This window comes from Erpetoichthys calabaricus, chromosome 16 (assembly GCF_900747795.2).
Source record: "Erpetoichthys calabaricus chromosome 16, fErpCal1.3, whole genome shotgun sequence".
NCBI classification, from domain to species: domain Eukaryota; kingdom Metazoa; phylum Chordata; class Cladistia; order Polypteriformes; family Polypteridae; genus Erpetoichthys; species Erpetoichthys calabaricus.
In genome coordinates this window covers 23,541,196-23,558,254 of record NC_041409.2, presented here as the reverse complement: position 1 = coordinate 23,558,254, position 17,059 = coordinate 23,541,196, and the positions used below count along the sequence as shown (strand labels likewise).

General features: G+C 37.4%; 1 protein-coding gene across 1 annotated transcript in view; it reads right to left on the bottom strand.

Annotated features, from left to right (window-relative positions):
- The window catches only part of bcl11ba (BCL11 transcription factor B a), a 96,351-nt gene extending 80,411 nt beyond the window's left edge, over positions 1-15,940 (bottom strand). The window contains 2 exon segments of the mRNA XM_028822131.2: positions 1,336-1,710; positions 14,926-15,940. Coding sequence (XP_028677964.2) covers positions 1,336-1,710; positions 14,926-14,983 — 433 coding nt within the window. The 5' untranslated portion in view covers positions 14,984-15,940.
- Between the last annotated feature and the right edge of the window lie 1,119 nt (positions 15,941-17,059).

Here is a 17,059-nt window from a genome sequence, read left to right as displayed (position 1 = left end):
AATGAAACTCTATTGATACATAATGATTATAATTTAATGTAACCTTATTTTGGAAAGAGTATAAATTATTTCGATTTTCCTGCAATACAGAAACTTCAACATTTCCCACATTATCCCAACAGAATACTTTACAATACAGAGTGTTTCATTTTAAAACGTTTCAGATCCTACGTTAGTGTCCTGGGGATTGTTTGTGTTCTTTCTAGTATGAGGAGGACGTGTCTGGCTGTTCCTTATGCTATGAAAACAAGCATTGCTTGCTTGCTTGCTTGGCATGCTGTCCTAACAAAAAGTCACCTTTAAATGTTTTGGTGTTATGAGAATAAAAGCAATTGATATTTCAACAGGAAAGTCTATCTAATATGGCACAAAGAATTTATTTTACAATCGAGCTGACCAGAAGTCATTTTTAGCGTCATGCAAGCGTAACCCTGTCAGATCCCTACCGTCAACAGATGATTAGAATGTTATGCTTAAACTCAATCCAGTTCACTTTTATAGAGCAAACTTCACAAAAGGTCAGCTTAACAGCTTGCATGATAAAGTTAAATTGATGGCACAGGGGCCCAGTGGGTAGCTCTGCCGCCTCACAGATACAGCACACTGGGTCATTGTGTGTAAGCACGTTCTCCCCATGTCGGCGTTCTGATGCTCCAGTTTCCCCTGCACATCCCCTTAGACCCGCAGGTGGGGTTAACTGGCAACTCTAAACTGGCGGTGTGATGGACTGGGCCATTATAGATGCTGCCAGTATAGATTCTGACCCGGCTTGACTGAGAATGAAAATGTTATGTTATTTTGAATGGTCCAGAGATTATGCATTAAATAAGCTTAGGAAACATTTTATTTTTTTATCTGCTTTACAATGTTTTACAATATTTGAAATGTGTACTACTTCACTGAAATATTTCTCCACTCTCCTCAGTACAGACTGACTTTTTAATCCTCTTCAATTCTTAAAGTATTTGAATTTTAATGAGTTTTTTTTTTTTTTTTTACCTTTTAAGCAGATTTCTCTGTCTGGATTTCCCCCAGAAAGTATGGTGTGTTTGGCACGAACTATTTTACATAATAAGCCCTTGTTTGAAGCTTTAGGTTACCCTCAGCGTTCCTAAGAATAAGGCAAAACTTTGTGTTCAACATGCATTTCTGTACTGCCAGCCTTCATGGTGAAAACACGACCCATCTGAGCACTGTTCTCATATCAACATTTGTCCTAAAAACGCCCCACCACTTGATGTAATTATTTGCCATGTTGCTGTTGTTTTCCTTTGTTTTCGTGTTTCTCTCATATTTCTTTTGGACTCGTGGAAAGAAGTGAAAGGTGAGACATACCTGCTATGATGTTTTCTTGCTTAGGGCAAATTCCTTTTGTGGGAGTCAACAGTCTCTCGTCCTCCTCCTCTGGTGTGACCTGGATGCCGATTTCCACTGGTTCCACCACTTTCCTGAGCTCAGAGCGTTGGGGTGAAGGGCTTCCCCTGTCCAGGCTTTTTTCATAATAGCCCGGGACACTGCTGAGGCCATTGCACTGCTTCCTTTTGTGCTCGATAAAAACCAAAATGTCCCCCAGTGGGAAATTCATTTGGCACTGTCCGCAGGTCAGGAGATCATGGTCCCCCATGCCAACGCTGGACCCAATGCCATTTGGATCCAGCATATTATGAATATCATCATCGGCGATCCCCGGATCCACATGGTCAACTTCGGCTTCAGAGAAAAAAAAAACAGATCAAAAGGATATACGTTAGAAACATGAATAAGACACTTTTCATAAATATAACAGTGAGGGCATAGAGGACACACAGCACATTGAAGCAGCTTTATAATGGAAGGTGTAAGTTTCTAAACCCACTGACCCAAAGGTACTACTTGGCTGGTTTGACTTCTTGAAGCACGAGCGTGTCCACTGGTACCTCACCAACACGTGTTGTTCAAGTTTCTGAATTTGCACAGAACAGGTAGGCATTCTTGACGGCTGCAGCATTCTGAGCAGTCATGTGCCACCATGAAGTTGCTTCTAAATTACTTTCTAGTCCTGCAAATTCAGAAAAGTGCTAACAAAAATAACTGATTGAAATTTGTAAAAAGTCAACAAAAACTATAAACATTGCACCACAAGATCTGTCAAAGGTGGCACTTTAGCTTACTCCGAAGCTTGAGTTTGAATCAGATGTGCCCATGAACTGCACATAAGCAGCCTGCAAGTTCTCCCTAAGTCTGAGTGCACGAGTAGCACCTGAGATACACCAGCGGACCTGTTCTGGGTAGTTTTGTGCCTTGCGTCTGATGCTTGAAGGGTACACTCTGACCCCCCTAAGGTTTGGATGAACTGAATTTGGGAAAGTGTGTTAGGTTAGGATTTCTTGATTTAGTGTAAATGATCTTTCGTGTTACGAATTAACCCTTTTCTCCATATATCCACACAGAGGCAAAAACAGAGCAGCATGGGTGTAACCTCATCTTGCAATCATTATTTTTTTGGGATTCTGCTAATGCTTTAATGGACACATACATAGAGAAAGTTGAACGGCACAATCAAAATATGTATAGACAACACAAGAAAACTAAGGAAAGAATTTAACAACAGCATTTTATTTGCAAATCTCAGCTGCCACTCCTAACATGCAAAAAAAAAAAAAAATCAGACTAATCGAATCATTTTCATTGTTACGGATTGACAGTTAAGACCAATGTGAAGAAATTCCACATTAGCTAAATCATCTTTTAAATAAAAGCAGCTTTTCAGTGCCAGTTCCAGTTGCTGTACAACCGTGTCCCCGTGAGAGAATTAGTCAGCAAGCTGCGGGATGCGTCCAAGGAGAAAATGACCCAAGTGCAGTGTGTTATGGAAGTCCAGGCCTCGATTGCCCTTTTGCATTTTCTCCACTTGGAAGACTTCCCTGGATTGCTACAGTTAACTCTTTTTTTTTTTTTTTACCTCTTCCTAAGGTTAAAGTGCACACCTGCTAAAACTGCCCTGTAACAACGGACGAGAGCACACATGAAAAAAATACAAATGCCGCGCAGTAAAAGTGGCAATCAGGGGCTTTGACAGATTTGTTTCTTCCTAGTCAGGCTTTTTCAGAATGGAAGGTTTTCTTTTTCTTCTTCTCAATATCCCCCCCCCCCCCCCCATTCATGCCATCCCCCTTGCCTGACCTAACCCCACCTCTCTTTAAAAGTCATAAACTGGACCAATAATATTTCCAGATACTTCTAGGCACTACGGTTATCTGTGCTACGTGATGAGACCCACTAAATGGCCTCTCGCTTCCGTGTTTACAAGGTGGTGAGTCAGCAGATAATTTTATAAAGTGAAACCTGCTGAAGTGCAAGAATGCACATATGTTGGAGAGATTATGAAAAACTGCCTATATGTTAGTACAGTTTTGCATAAATACATTTAGGTACAGCCAGAAAAGTATAATAAATTGGGCTAAGAGAAGGTAATAAAGGAGATTAGCACCAGTGCCACATTCTGTACATCGCATGTCCACAAATGCATTATGAATGGTAGCATGAAGACCTAAAAACAGTCAAAATTCTGAATGTTTATAAACGATGACAGCAGCATGACTGCACGTGCTCTCCATTGCATCAAAAATCATGTTACACTTTACATATACAGTACGTGAATTGTTCAATTACAAGCTTTAAACTCTTGCAGGTTTCCTGTGTAAGATTACAAGAATAACATATACAGTTAATATTGTTAGGCAAATGCTCCTTACACGATTGTGTCCGTTTTGTTTTATTCAACTGTTCGGGATAGAGCTTGCCACTATTTTCCTTGCAAAACACCTTAACGTGAGGTCCGTGCTTTCTTTTGTCCTGTTTGTATTTGCCCAATATGACTGAACGTTTTGCCTATCATGCAATAACTTATAACGTAATCCTTACAAAGTGTACTACCTGATTTACTGTATAATTAATTACACAAATGATTAAAAATATGTATGTTTTGTAGAAGGAATAATACCAATGTAGTATACTGGTCACATTGTATAGCACAACAGCCTGCAAGCAGCCCATGATATGCCACTGATAACAATGCATCACCTAGGTAACATTAAGGACCATCATTTTCTTGATCCTTCAATAAACACTTCATACAATTCTTTCAGCTAAAAGGAATGTCAAATGTTATTTATCTTTACCTTTTCATTAAAAAAAAAGAAACCTTCCAAAGCTGCTGCACCTTTTTGCCTAGAAACAAGAATCAGCAGAAGCCAAATAGCCTCAGGCACCACGAATTCTGAAACCTCCACGGATATTATAACTAATACTATCGTTTCAAGATTCATATGCAGATCCCAATAAATCAATTAGCCCTCAGCTTCCCAGGATGTAGCCCTGATATTGACATCATTTGGAACATTAAAAATCTCTAGCTGGCTTTATGGGCCTCTTGCATTTCAAAAACAAATCTGCTGCAGATCAACAGGTTCTGGAAAATATCCTCAGTTCTCTGACTAATCGTCTATCCATCCATCCATTTTCTGGACCAGATTTAATCCAGTTTAGTGTGGTAGAACAAACCTTGGAAGGAGCGCTGCTGGATACGCTCACACACACACACACACACATGCACACTCACGCTCACTCAGTCTGTCAAAACGGAGCCTGCACATCTTTGGGATGTGAGACGAAAGCTAAGGGTTTGTTGAAAATGCGCTTAGGCACAGGGAGAAGGTGCATGGCAATGTAAAATACCGCACAGAAAATGCTTTCTTTTCTTTTTAAAATGAGCTTCTGTAAAATTCTAAGTTCCTTTTGGGGACAAATACTATCTATCTATCTATCTATCTATCTATCTATCTATCTATCTATCTATGCATTGCACCAAAGAATACATGAAACAATTGTTGATTCTACAGTCCCTGCTAAATGTAAGGATAAAATAAATTCACCAATGTTACCATGGCGTGCATTAAGATATAAAAGTGACAAACAAACAGCATCACACTGATGTAGATCTTTTAACACGTGACTATAAACTTCTTGGCACCAAAAAAAAAGCCATAGGAAATTACAAAATAAGTAAATAAAGTGAAATCACCTGTCATAATAAATGCCATATAATATATACTGTATTTTAATCAAAGATAAATCTGGCTTTCACAGAAAGAAGGAAATTCAGAATGATAGCCTAAACAAGGGACCCAATTTTGACAGATTGTTATGGTTTTATTTAAAAAAAAGTTAATTACAACTGTTGATGTCACTGCAATTCTTATTACAATAATTAATGGAATGGCAAAATGATAATGGCCTACCGAGACAGACAGACAGACAGACAGACAGACAGACAGACAGACAGACAGACAGATAGATAGATAGATAGATAGATAGATAGATAGATAGATAGATAGATAGATAGATAGATAGATAGAGTCAAAGGCACTATATGATAGATAGATAGATAGATAGATAGATAGATAGATAGATAGATAGATAGATAGATAGATAGATAGATAGATAGATAGATAGAGTCAAAGGCACTATATGATAGATAGATAGATAGATAGATAGATAGATAGATAGATAGATAGATAGATAGATAGATAGATAGATAGATAGATAGATAGATAGATAGAGTCAAAGGCACTATATGATAGATAGATAGATAGATAGATAGATAGATAGATAGATAGATAGATAGATAGATAGATAGATAGATAGATAGATAGATAGATAGATAGATAGATAGATAGATAGATTCAAAGGCACTATATGATAGATAGATAGATAGATAGATAGATAGATAGATAGATAGATAGATAGATAGATAGATAGATAGATAGATAGATAGATAGATCTGCTTGTTTACCAGCACTGATTCATTTAAAGACGACATATTTAAAAAATGATCACATTTTCATGCACCCTTCCACCAACCATCACTTTCACTACAGACTGTCCCATGGCTCTAAGACGTATAGCGGCATGTAGCTCCAGGCAACCCTGTAACCAATGCATTTCAGTGCCAGCTGCTGATTGGCAGCCAGGCCTACAGTTCTCAGCAAAGGATCTTCATTTATTTCCCAGCCCCTTGCCTGTCACCTGAGGGCAAATGCAAACCCCATCACGATGAAAGGCACCCCACGCCCTGCAGAATTAGAATCTGGAAACTCACTGCATCTCTGGGGTGAAGTTGGAGTCTAGCGTAACAGAACGTGTTTTCAAATGGGCGTCTGATTCAGATGGTCTACAAACAAATGAAGCCATGTAATGTGGAGCCTAAACGATCGACTGCAGGTTCTTCTGTTGTCACACTAAAAATGAATATTGATTACAGTAGCCTCACTGTAAGCATCCATATAATATCATTATACGTAATATCATTCTATCAGAATAATAAACGGGCAACTGCCTCTTTGCTTGGGTGAAAACAATGTGATTAAGAATATAATTCAAATATAATGCGTTTGTCCAAGTTAGTTATGTACTGCAGCCTTATCTAACAGGAATACGTACATTATCTCTGATAATAAAAACTCACCCCACTGAGCTCCTAGGTGTCCTGAACTGAATTATAACATGTCATTTGCAGGCTTTTTCCAATATCCCAAATAAATTGTATGCACTCCTTACAAATTAGAATGTTCATCTTCTCTGCCAGATGAATTGTAATATTAAATATTGAGGATAATTAGTAACCCTTTATGTCTTTGAACGCATAATAAAAAGGCGTGTTTCATATTGCAAAAAAAAAAAAAAAAAAAAGCCACATCAGCCCAATGATGCAAGCCTGTTTCCAAAAATATTTCTTGCATCACATTGAAAATGGAAATGGTGTAGAGGTATTAAAACAACTACAACAGAAATGAGATCAATTATAAGGATCAGGTATGCTAATTATAGGTACTTCTGAATAAACGGCTTCAATTTTCAATTAGAAAGTAGGCCATTAAATGATTCCCGAAAAATCCTTCTACTATTGAGAGTTTAATGGCATCTCTGAAGCCATGCAAACATTAAACACCTTTCACACAGTCAGACATTTACTGACTACTTACATTTTCAGCATGAAACTGATTCTGCTGGATAAATAATTGCTTTATTGATTTTTTACACGCGGATATTAAAACATTTTGTATGTTCATAACGTGTCACCTTTTTTTGCAGGGTTACAAAGCAGCATCACAATAAAACTGACAATACGTCGCTTACGTTTATAGTCGCAGGCAAATGCACTTGTGAAATAACAATTAATTTCAAGCGAAGGCATGCTCGTGCTTTTAAAACTGGATGCAAATGTGCAGAATTAGATAACATCTCCAGCAGCATTTAAAGGAAATATTACGCAAACATTTACACAAGATGTTGTATTTTTTTTTTTTTAATCTGAGAAAGTAACCTACAACAAAGGTAAATGATTAGGGCTAATAAACAGTCGTTTTATCTCAACCCAATGGGCTTAGTGGTAAAGATTATTTTGCAGTTCACAGCTTGAAAGGAAATCATTTTCCTCCATGTAATCTAAACCAGCATTGTTATGTTTTTAGCTAATTAAAAATGAAGATTTTTTTTTCTTCAATAAAAACACAGTGCAATAGAGTCAGTCGTCTGAAATATCACTCATCTTAAAGACATCTGGAAAAATGTGTGCTGTATGCATTGGCTGATGTGCATTTTAAAAATACAGAAATTAAGTTTATTGTGAAGACCTCTTGAATCTAGCAAGTGCATCAATGTAATAATAGTGTTTAGATAAATGGAGCAATATTTCAAAATACAAACTGCATTTTCAATTACAGAACAATCCTGATATCCACAATATAAATACAGTGCTTCTCTAAATGAGTATCAAAAGCTCTAAAAAGCAAATGACTAGCTAAAATGAAAAATAATCATAAGAGCAGCAGCTGTAAATGTAATCACGTAAATGTATAAACGAAGTTTTCCAAATGAGGAGATCAAAAGTACAAATAGGTGAAGTTGTAAGGGGCAACTGATCACAAGTTCCTTCACCCATCCCCCATGAAAACAAAGACATAGGAAATGTGCGTCGACTTCGGCACCGAGACTCGCAGGCTGTGAGCGCCCCCTGGCAGGTTGTACTTAGAAATAACACGCCAGGCAGACACGGCCTTGCAAGAAAGTTGAAGAGTTGCTGCTATTCTAGGAAAGAAGAGAACAGAGCTAGATTGGGGAAGTTGAGTAAAATACATTCAATGAATTGCATGCAGCCAAATTAATCAGGAAATCTTTAAAGCTGAAGCCATTCCTACATAATCCAAAGCAAGGATCGCACCAACCAGATGTTGATTCAAAATGTAAAGTGGAATTCCTCATCTTTCATAAATAAAAGAGTTTGATTCTGCGCAGCATTGCAATGTACGTGTTACAATTTCTGAGACATGTGCAAGAGATCGGAGGTTACTAGAACAACTGGAATTATTTTCACTGCTTACAGAAGATGCCTTAAGAGTTTGTCTAGTAAGAAAGGGGATTTTATCTTATTACATAACTGTACAAATGAATTATTCTTCTTTTTAGTCAATAATATGTGATGAAATATTAATTGATACTGACAATTAAAATACTCAGCATGCACACATTTAAAGAGCAGAGCTGAGATGGTGGAATGGTGGAAGACTATTAGAAATTTGCTTTTTAATTTGCAATAATGATGCTCAGGTTTACCTTTTGAATGGTGCAAAGAGCAAAATGTTTGAGAAAATTACCCTTTGAAAGACAATAAACACATTAACTACACGAAACGTGACAAAATTGTGCATTACAGCACAGCTACTCTGCATAGTCACTTTTATATTGCGCGCTAATGTTAATGTAGTCGATGGATTCCTTAAGTAGACAGAATAAAAATGTTCTAGATTTGAAATAAAAAAATGATGACTTAAAAGTGAACAGAATTCAGCACACATGGTTTAGTTAATTTTGAACAGGAGTGTTTGCACTGCACTGTCAGATGTAAAATGTGTTGCGCTATTCTACAACCATTAACTTTAGGTTTACTATTAGATTGGCAGATACAGCACTATATGATAGATAGATAGATAGATAGATAGATAGATAGATAGATAGATAGATAGATAGATAGATAGATAGATAGATAGATAGATAGATAGATAGATAGATAGATAGATAGATAGATAGATAGATAGATAGATAGATAGATAGATAGATAGATAGATAGATAGATAGATAGATAGATAGATGTGAAAGGCACTATATGATAGATAGATAGAACTTTATTTGTCCCCAGGAGGAAAGCTGGCTTTTTACAGCATCTCTTCCAATAAATAAATACATCTCTGCCTGAAGAAGGGGCCTGAGTTGCCTCGAAAGCTTGCATATTGTAATCTTTTTAGTTAGCCAGTAAAAGGTGTCATTTTGCTTGGCTTTTCTCTACAATAAATAAATACTTGAATATATATATATATATATATGTAAATATATACACACACACACACACATGTGATCGCTGTGGTCTAAACACACACTAGTTTGGCTAAAATGGAAGAAAATTTTAACAAGAAAAAAAGAGAACTTCCAACTTGGCAGTTCCATTCCCAGTGAGGGCTTTATATACATTATATTTCATGTATTCTTTCTAAATGTTGTGCCCCCAGAATTAAAGGTACCCAGTCACAAGCATTTTGCTTTTTTTTTTTTAGTTGACTAAATGTAAGCCACAGGAACACCAGTGCACCTCCTATCAAGCAGCGGCCTAACAAAGATTTAGGTCTACTGGCATTAACAAACAAACAACAGAGGCATTTTGGTTGTGCCCCATTCACGTATTCATTCTCTGACCCCCACTGTTTTTAAAGTGATAAACTTTACGTGTGATGCCCAGCTTTTGCTCAGCATGTGCCCATAATACAAACTGGGAGTCAAATATTGGGCAAAAACGCATTGCAAATTGCATTTATTTTAAATAAGGCTTCCTTGGAGTAATGAAAAATAATGACCTGAAAAGCTAGGGTCTCATCTTGTGTTCTGAAATACTTCTGACAAACTTGAAAAGTCAAACATGGTTTTATTTCATTATTTCACATGATTGAAAATGTTAAATAATATTTTCGCACTCCACTGCAAAGAAAAAAAGAGAAAAACCTATGCAGCGTATAAATCCTGCAGCATATACCTGACAGCCACCTACATTTTATTGTTATATGTATGAAGCCTTTATGTGCACTTCTGTCGAAAAATACAAAAACTCTAAACTTGCCTTTTTAAAGGAACTCACAATTTATATATATATATATATGTGTGTGTGTGTGTGTAACTAATAATTTACCTAAAAAATCAAGATATATATGTAGCTAATAATTCACTTAATAAATCAACTTGAAATGCACATTTTTTGGAGTAATTTTTGCTTTTCACAACAACTAAGAAATATTAGTCAGCTTTAAAAGAAGTGGCTGAACTAAGCACTTTGAGAAAACGGGACCCTGAATCTTGTGCGCAGAATCTCCCCAGACCCTTGCTTTACACCTGTATGCTCGTTTTAAGCAAATTCTATTCCCAAATTCATAAGATTAAAAAATACCTCTATATATTTCTGACTGTAAGACGTGCACTAAAACAAAGAGCAACAGTTCTTGATGTTTTTTCATTGCAATACTTAAGATTCGCTTCTGTATTGAAACAGTCCTGCTTCACTAGGGCTCATGGAACTCAATTCAGTGTGATGTGCTTCTGCTTTTCATGACTACTAAACTTTACAGTCGGCCACATAGTTTATCTGCTTAGACTATAACAAGGAAAAATATACTTCTTTACTCATACGTTTTAGCCTTGTGCTTATCTGATCTGCAAAAGCATTTCTATTACTAAATGAAGAGTCCACAGTGATCAATTTCCCTCATAATTCAAGCCATAACTGGGGTTTGGAAGCATTTCTCTTTCCAGTTTAGTTCCCAAAGATAGACTATAATTTGGGAATCACTAGAAGATATTTTTGAAATAAATACTTCATTCTGAGTATATCTGAATCTAAACTCCCGCAACATAATTCTTTTAAATAATAACTCATGATTTTGTGCTCATAAAAATGTCCATTCATTCAGTCAGGTGTAATACAGAAAGTCAACATTTAAAAGACGACTCTACCTTATGAGTTAAAATATCATTCAAAACAGAGGCATTTAGTGTTTTTCATTGATGGCTATTTTTCTTATTTAATTTACAATATGCATACATCTACAAACACATTTTCACAGTCCACACACTGTATTTCTGAGTAGGTAACTGGAGATCTGCTATATACACAATTCATGTTTGTACATATTTCAGATCATGAGCTTCTTTATTACTTTTCACATAAACATGCACCAGCATGCATCCCTTTATTATGCGCGCACACACACACACACACACACACACACACACACACACACACACACACACACACACACAGAGTACAAATTTCAATTAAGAAACAAAAAGCACAGCCTACTTCTAAATACTCCGAAACAAATTCTCAACATACTCTCCACGCCGAGCCTCTGAAATGGACTGTTGGAAGCCAAAAGAAATGTCCACCTTCCAGGTATATTGATCTTAGCTGCCCGAGGAAAAAAACAATGGCTTTCCTGTGCAGGAAGGCTATTGTGCCATTTTACTTGAAATAGTACAAGTTTACGACCTCAAACTTTTTTTTTTGTCCATTAAGCTGAAAATTGGTAGTCAACACATATATGTGCGATCACATTATTGATTTAACAATTTTGATTTATTTATTTTATGATTAGGCTAGCATTTTGCCTTGTCTTTTAAAATGCTGACTGAACAAATAGCCCTGTGTATATGTGTGATAATCTTAACTCAGCATACTGAAAAGTATTCCATTTTCTTTTCCGAAATCCTGCCAGGTTTTATTTCTTTACGCAACATTTCAAAGTGATAACGTTATTGAACATTTAGAAATGGATGAGCAACTAGTAAATTGGCTTGCTTTCATTAAGAAGTTGTGTTTTTAAAATCAAATGTTCTAAAAACACAAGGATAGCTTGTATTAGGCTTCGCTTTCAGGCACTACAATTGCTTTTAATACATTTGGATGCTGCCATTTTTCATGTTTAAATTGAAACACCAGCAATTGTGCTTGAATGCCTTCCCAGCCCTTTCTGCTATGACAAGTGGCCTAGCATACAAACTGTCTGTCGGATGTGAATATGGAAAAATGTGCTGCTTTTTGGGATCTTTATTCATTACATTACAACATCAGACACATGTAGTAAACTGTGAAAACTGTTCAGTTAATATATCAAATACTAAAAATGTAGCAAGTCTGCTTTTGGTTCAAGTCAGACGGTGAGGGTTATGAATAAAATGAATAAAGAGATCATGGGATGGATGTCCTTTCTGCCACTGATAGATAGATAGATAGATAGATAGATAGATAGATAGATAGATAGATAGATAGATAGATAGATAGATAGATAGATAGATAGATAGATAGATAGATAGATAGATAGATAGATAGATAGATAGATAGATAGATAGATAGATAGATAGATAGATAGAATACGAATATACTGAAGTTGTCATGTTTGAGCATGATACTAAAATATACCGACTTTTATTTCTTGATTATCTTTTCGCACCTTTCTTCCCCTCTTTTCATTCTGTGGATTCTTTAAAAAAGGCTGTAAGGTCCCTGCATAAGATGTCTTCTTCTTCTTCATAAGTGCAGCGAAGTGTTTCTGACGAAGGTTTTGTGTAGGTGCTGCCCAGTTCCCCCTCTGTTTCTTTGACTGGAATCAAACCCGCCGAAGTGTGCCACGGAGTCTCGGCTCGGGATACGGGTTTCCCTTCTTCCAGAGGGCATTATCATAAGTCAGGTAATACACAGAGAAACGCTGCCTTTCTTATAAAATGTCTGCATTTCCTGCCACCTTCGTGTTTGCTGTGCCACCTTTTCGTTTTACAACCTTGGCTTGCACCCCTTTGGAGGTACGTGCATTACATTCACCATTGTCCGACACAAATCACTTGCGACTAATAGATACTTCGCTTAACAGCCTGCTATGACAGTAACAAATAATTGAAATATCAAGACAATGTCGACTGCACTAGACCGTGGCTCCATCCTACCCAAACAGCTGGCTGGAACACACGAAAATGCGCCCTTCCTCAGTGAAACTGGCCCGATATTGCCATTCTGCGTTTTCAACATGCAAGAATTGTATACCACAAAAACGTCGCCTTTTGCCATTAAGCTAATATCTTCGCAGTGTTAACAGTTCGAACTCTTAACGTACAGAACAAAAAAGGATAGCGATTTCTTTTTTTATTGCTTCAATAATAATGATAATAATAATAATTACCTTTTCCAAAACGAGCACCAGATGCGAAAGAATAAAATTTAAAGCTCCTTGCCGGAGCATCTGATACCTATAATCCAGGCCTTTATATAACCGAGAAATAAAAGAAAAGAACAACATTATGGGAGAAACGAAACCACCCCCCAAAAAATAGGGGAAAAAAAGAGAAGCACAAAGAAAATACGACTCGCTAAACACTGAGAAGCTGCTGCTTGCTGGACTGTCTCGATATGGTTTCTCGACTGTAGATTTGCCAGGGGAGGGGAAATCTCTATAATATTTATTTATTTAAATTCTCTTGTAAAATAAAACATAAATATTCGGATGTACGGGCGTCTCGCGCCAGGACTCTTCTCTCTCTCCCCCTCCCCACCCCCCAAACCCCCCCATCACCACCTTCCCTCCTCCACCTCCTCTCCACGTCTCACGCGCTTCGCACTTGCTAGCAACTTTTCAGTTTTTTTTTTTTTTGTATTATTTCTTCCTTATTATTATCGTTCTTATCAATATTATTATTACTTTACATCGCCGATCGCGAAGGGAGGAAAGTGAAGCAGACGATCTAAACGTACTGTAAGTTTAAATGTGAGCGCTAAAAAGGAAGCGAGCCAGTCTCCAGCAGCACTTCATTGGGAAACCAACGTGTGTGTGTGTGTGTGAGTGTGTGTGTATGAGAGTGAGGGGCTGATCTAGGTGGTCTATTAAGATCGATGCAAATTGCACATTACCTTTATGAAGGTGACTGCGCTTAACATATCACATTTAATCACACACTGATTTTCAACTTTGCCCTTGCACCTAAGAAGGGTAAAAATAATTGTCAAAGGGTCGTCGATAACACAATTGGGCCAAGATGAAAAGAAAACAGATTTTTTTTTTTAAAAAAAAAGGCCACTTTACTTTCCAGAGGTTTAAATTAAAAGAAAATGTTCAGCCAAGTCTTAAATGCCCCGGAATTTTCAACGAATGCGTGCTGTAAAATGTAAGTTTTACACTGGCTGGTTTTCAAGCTGATTGGCCTATCGCCTGCACGACTATCGATCCGTGCACACGCGTCCGACCGTATACACCGAGTCCGACAGCGATGCGTTACAATCTCATATACAGCGTTTTTATAAACACAAATGCGCTCCCACGTCTTTTCACGGCTTAACGTAATTCATTTCTTTTTGTAGCTGATAATTGGTGCACACCAAAAAAAATAAAGGCCCTTTAACTGTTTTTCACTTCGACATTTTCAAGTTGAATTTCCCTTCGTTCATATTTTTTTTGGAAGGCATAGGAAACCCTGAGGTGCAATAGTTACTCAACTACCGCCACCAGCAAGCACCACCATTCACATCGCGCTACTCCCCCACCCCATCAAAAATACACACTCGCTCACGCACCCCCAAGCTAAGTTACGATTAACTTTTAAATAGGAAATCAGTAGCATTTCTTACTCTAGAATACAGAGCATCCAGCACGTAAAAACAATTACTACTTCGTTTCTAATACGCGTGGACACTGAACTGTCCAAACAACCTTAAATCCTATAGGTAGAAACAAAACTTTTTCAAATATGTTCAGATCCCTCGAATGGACAGGACAACAGTAATTCCATTGCAGGTTTACTTACGTGTGATTATTTCTCTCTGTGACAAGTGCTGTGGGTTTCCCTGCTTGCGACGGGACATTGCCCTGGCATTTACACTGGCATCGCACGGAGACCTGTACTCAGAAGAACTGGCTGGTTTCCCTTTTTTTTTTTTCTTCTTTTTTTTTGTGTTCCTTTAGTAACCTTGCCTGGGATTTCCCCCCAAAAATTAAATAAATAAATAACTGGCTTTGCACTCCAGTTTAGACTTCCAAGCGAGGAGTACTGATTTTTTTTTTTATAAGGGTCCCCTTGACCGAAACTGTCTTTGCGAGTGGCAGTGACTTAAAGTGTAGTAGTATAGTCTTTCCTCGTTGACCAAAAACAGAAAGAAAAAAATCGTTAACTTGGTTTTCTGTCCAAAAAAATAAAAATAAAAAAAAACACACAAAAAAAAAGCAAAAAAAAAAAAAAATGTTCAAATGTCCCACCTACTGAAAACCGATGTTGCCAGTTAAATGTGTCCAGGTACGAGCAAAAATATTCCTTAAGTGCCTGTGGCTGACAGTTGTGGGTAGACTACTGCAAATGTCTTTATTATTATTATTATTATATTATTATTTTTTTTACCCTTTTCAGAAATTAAATAAAAAAAGACCTACAGTGTTTGACAGCGGAGGTACGCCGGATATTCTTCACTCAGATTGAGATCTTGTGTTAAAAGAGGGTAAAATTCACCTTTTTCCTCAAAAAGAAAATCCAATGTCCTTTTGGCACTGCGATGGGTACCTTCACTCCTGCCTCTGCACTGACACTACCCTAGTGCATGGAATGCCAATTACTTTTTTGCCTTTCCCAACTCTTTTCACTTGCTCCCCTTGTCTGGCACTGAGGAGAACAAGGACATTGACTGCCACCTCCTTCCAAATAAAACAAGACCCGCTGGCTTTTTTTTTTTTTCTTTTCTTTTTTCTTTCACTGTGAAGATGGCGGAGTCCTGCTTCTCTGGGAGCTCTCTGTCTCTCTGTGGCTGGGGCTGCCTCTGTACAATGGGATAAAATTCAAGTTCAAGTGCGGACGTGACGTTAAGTCTAGTGAGAAAGAAAAATTAGAGACTGCGAGACTGCAAGAGCACTGGGGGCGACTAGCGGTGGCTTTTCACATTGGATCACCTAAGCAGAAAAAAAAAAATAATAATGAAAGGAAAGCACACATGGACATCGTGCGCCTGTGCTCACCACTCTCACCAAGAGAAAAGCAAGCAGCCTTCTTCTCTGCTGCTAGAATGAACGGCGAAGAGAGGGAATCTGTGACAAGATCGTCAGAAGGAAACGTGAAAAAATAAAACGTATTGATCAATGGCTAATAATAATAATAACCACAATAAGTTTCAATTCGAAAGCATTGTGAAGCTTAATTATTTGCATAGAAAATGGCTTTGGCATTAAGCCGCTATGATTTTTGAGAAATTATGCCGGCTAAATATTGTGGATTTCTATTATATTTTAAAATACAGATTTTTGTTTGTTTGTGTGTGTGTGTGTAACAAGTTCTGTAAATTACTGTAGGGAACAGACTCAATGCTTCCTTGCCCACTATTTAATATAGCGCCTTTCATAGTAAAGGCACGTGCATGGAAGTCCTCGGGCTTATCAAGGGATTCAGTTGTTATAAACGTGTGTAATTATAGACAAGTTGATGAAAGGGATATTTACTCCTACACTTCACGTTTATTTTTAACCGCACACTTAATAATGCACTGCTATTACTTATAATGTTACGTTACTTCGTTAGGGGTGGACGGCTGCAGGAGTGCAGCCCACTGTGTGGTGCGCGAAGTTTTGGGTTTTGTTCTTTTCTTTTTGTTTTTTTTTTTTGTGGCCACTTTCGTATAGCAACAACAGATCGATCCGAAAGGGCCATTACTATCCAAGTGATATGCTCTCCCTTCTATGTCAGGTAGTGCTACTGAAGACGATTGATAAGAGTGGCGGGATCGATAATGAGTGAACGAAAGAAAGAAAGAAAGAAAGAAAGAAAGAAAGAAAGAAAGAAAGAAAGAAAGAAAGAAAGAAAGAAAGAAAGAAAGAAAGTTACCCTTGCACGTGAGTGTATGTGTGAGTACAGGGTTGGCTCCTGCTTTGCGGCGTCCATCGCCGACACATTTTGTTATGGC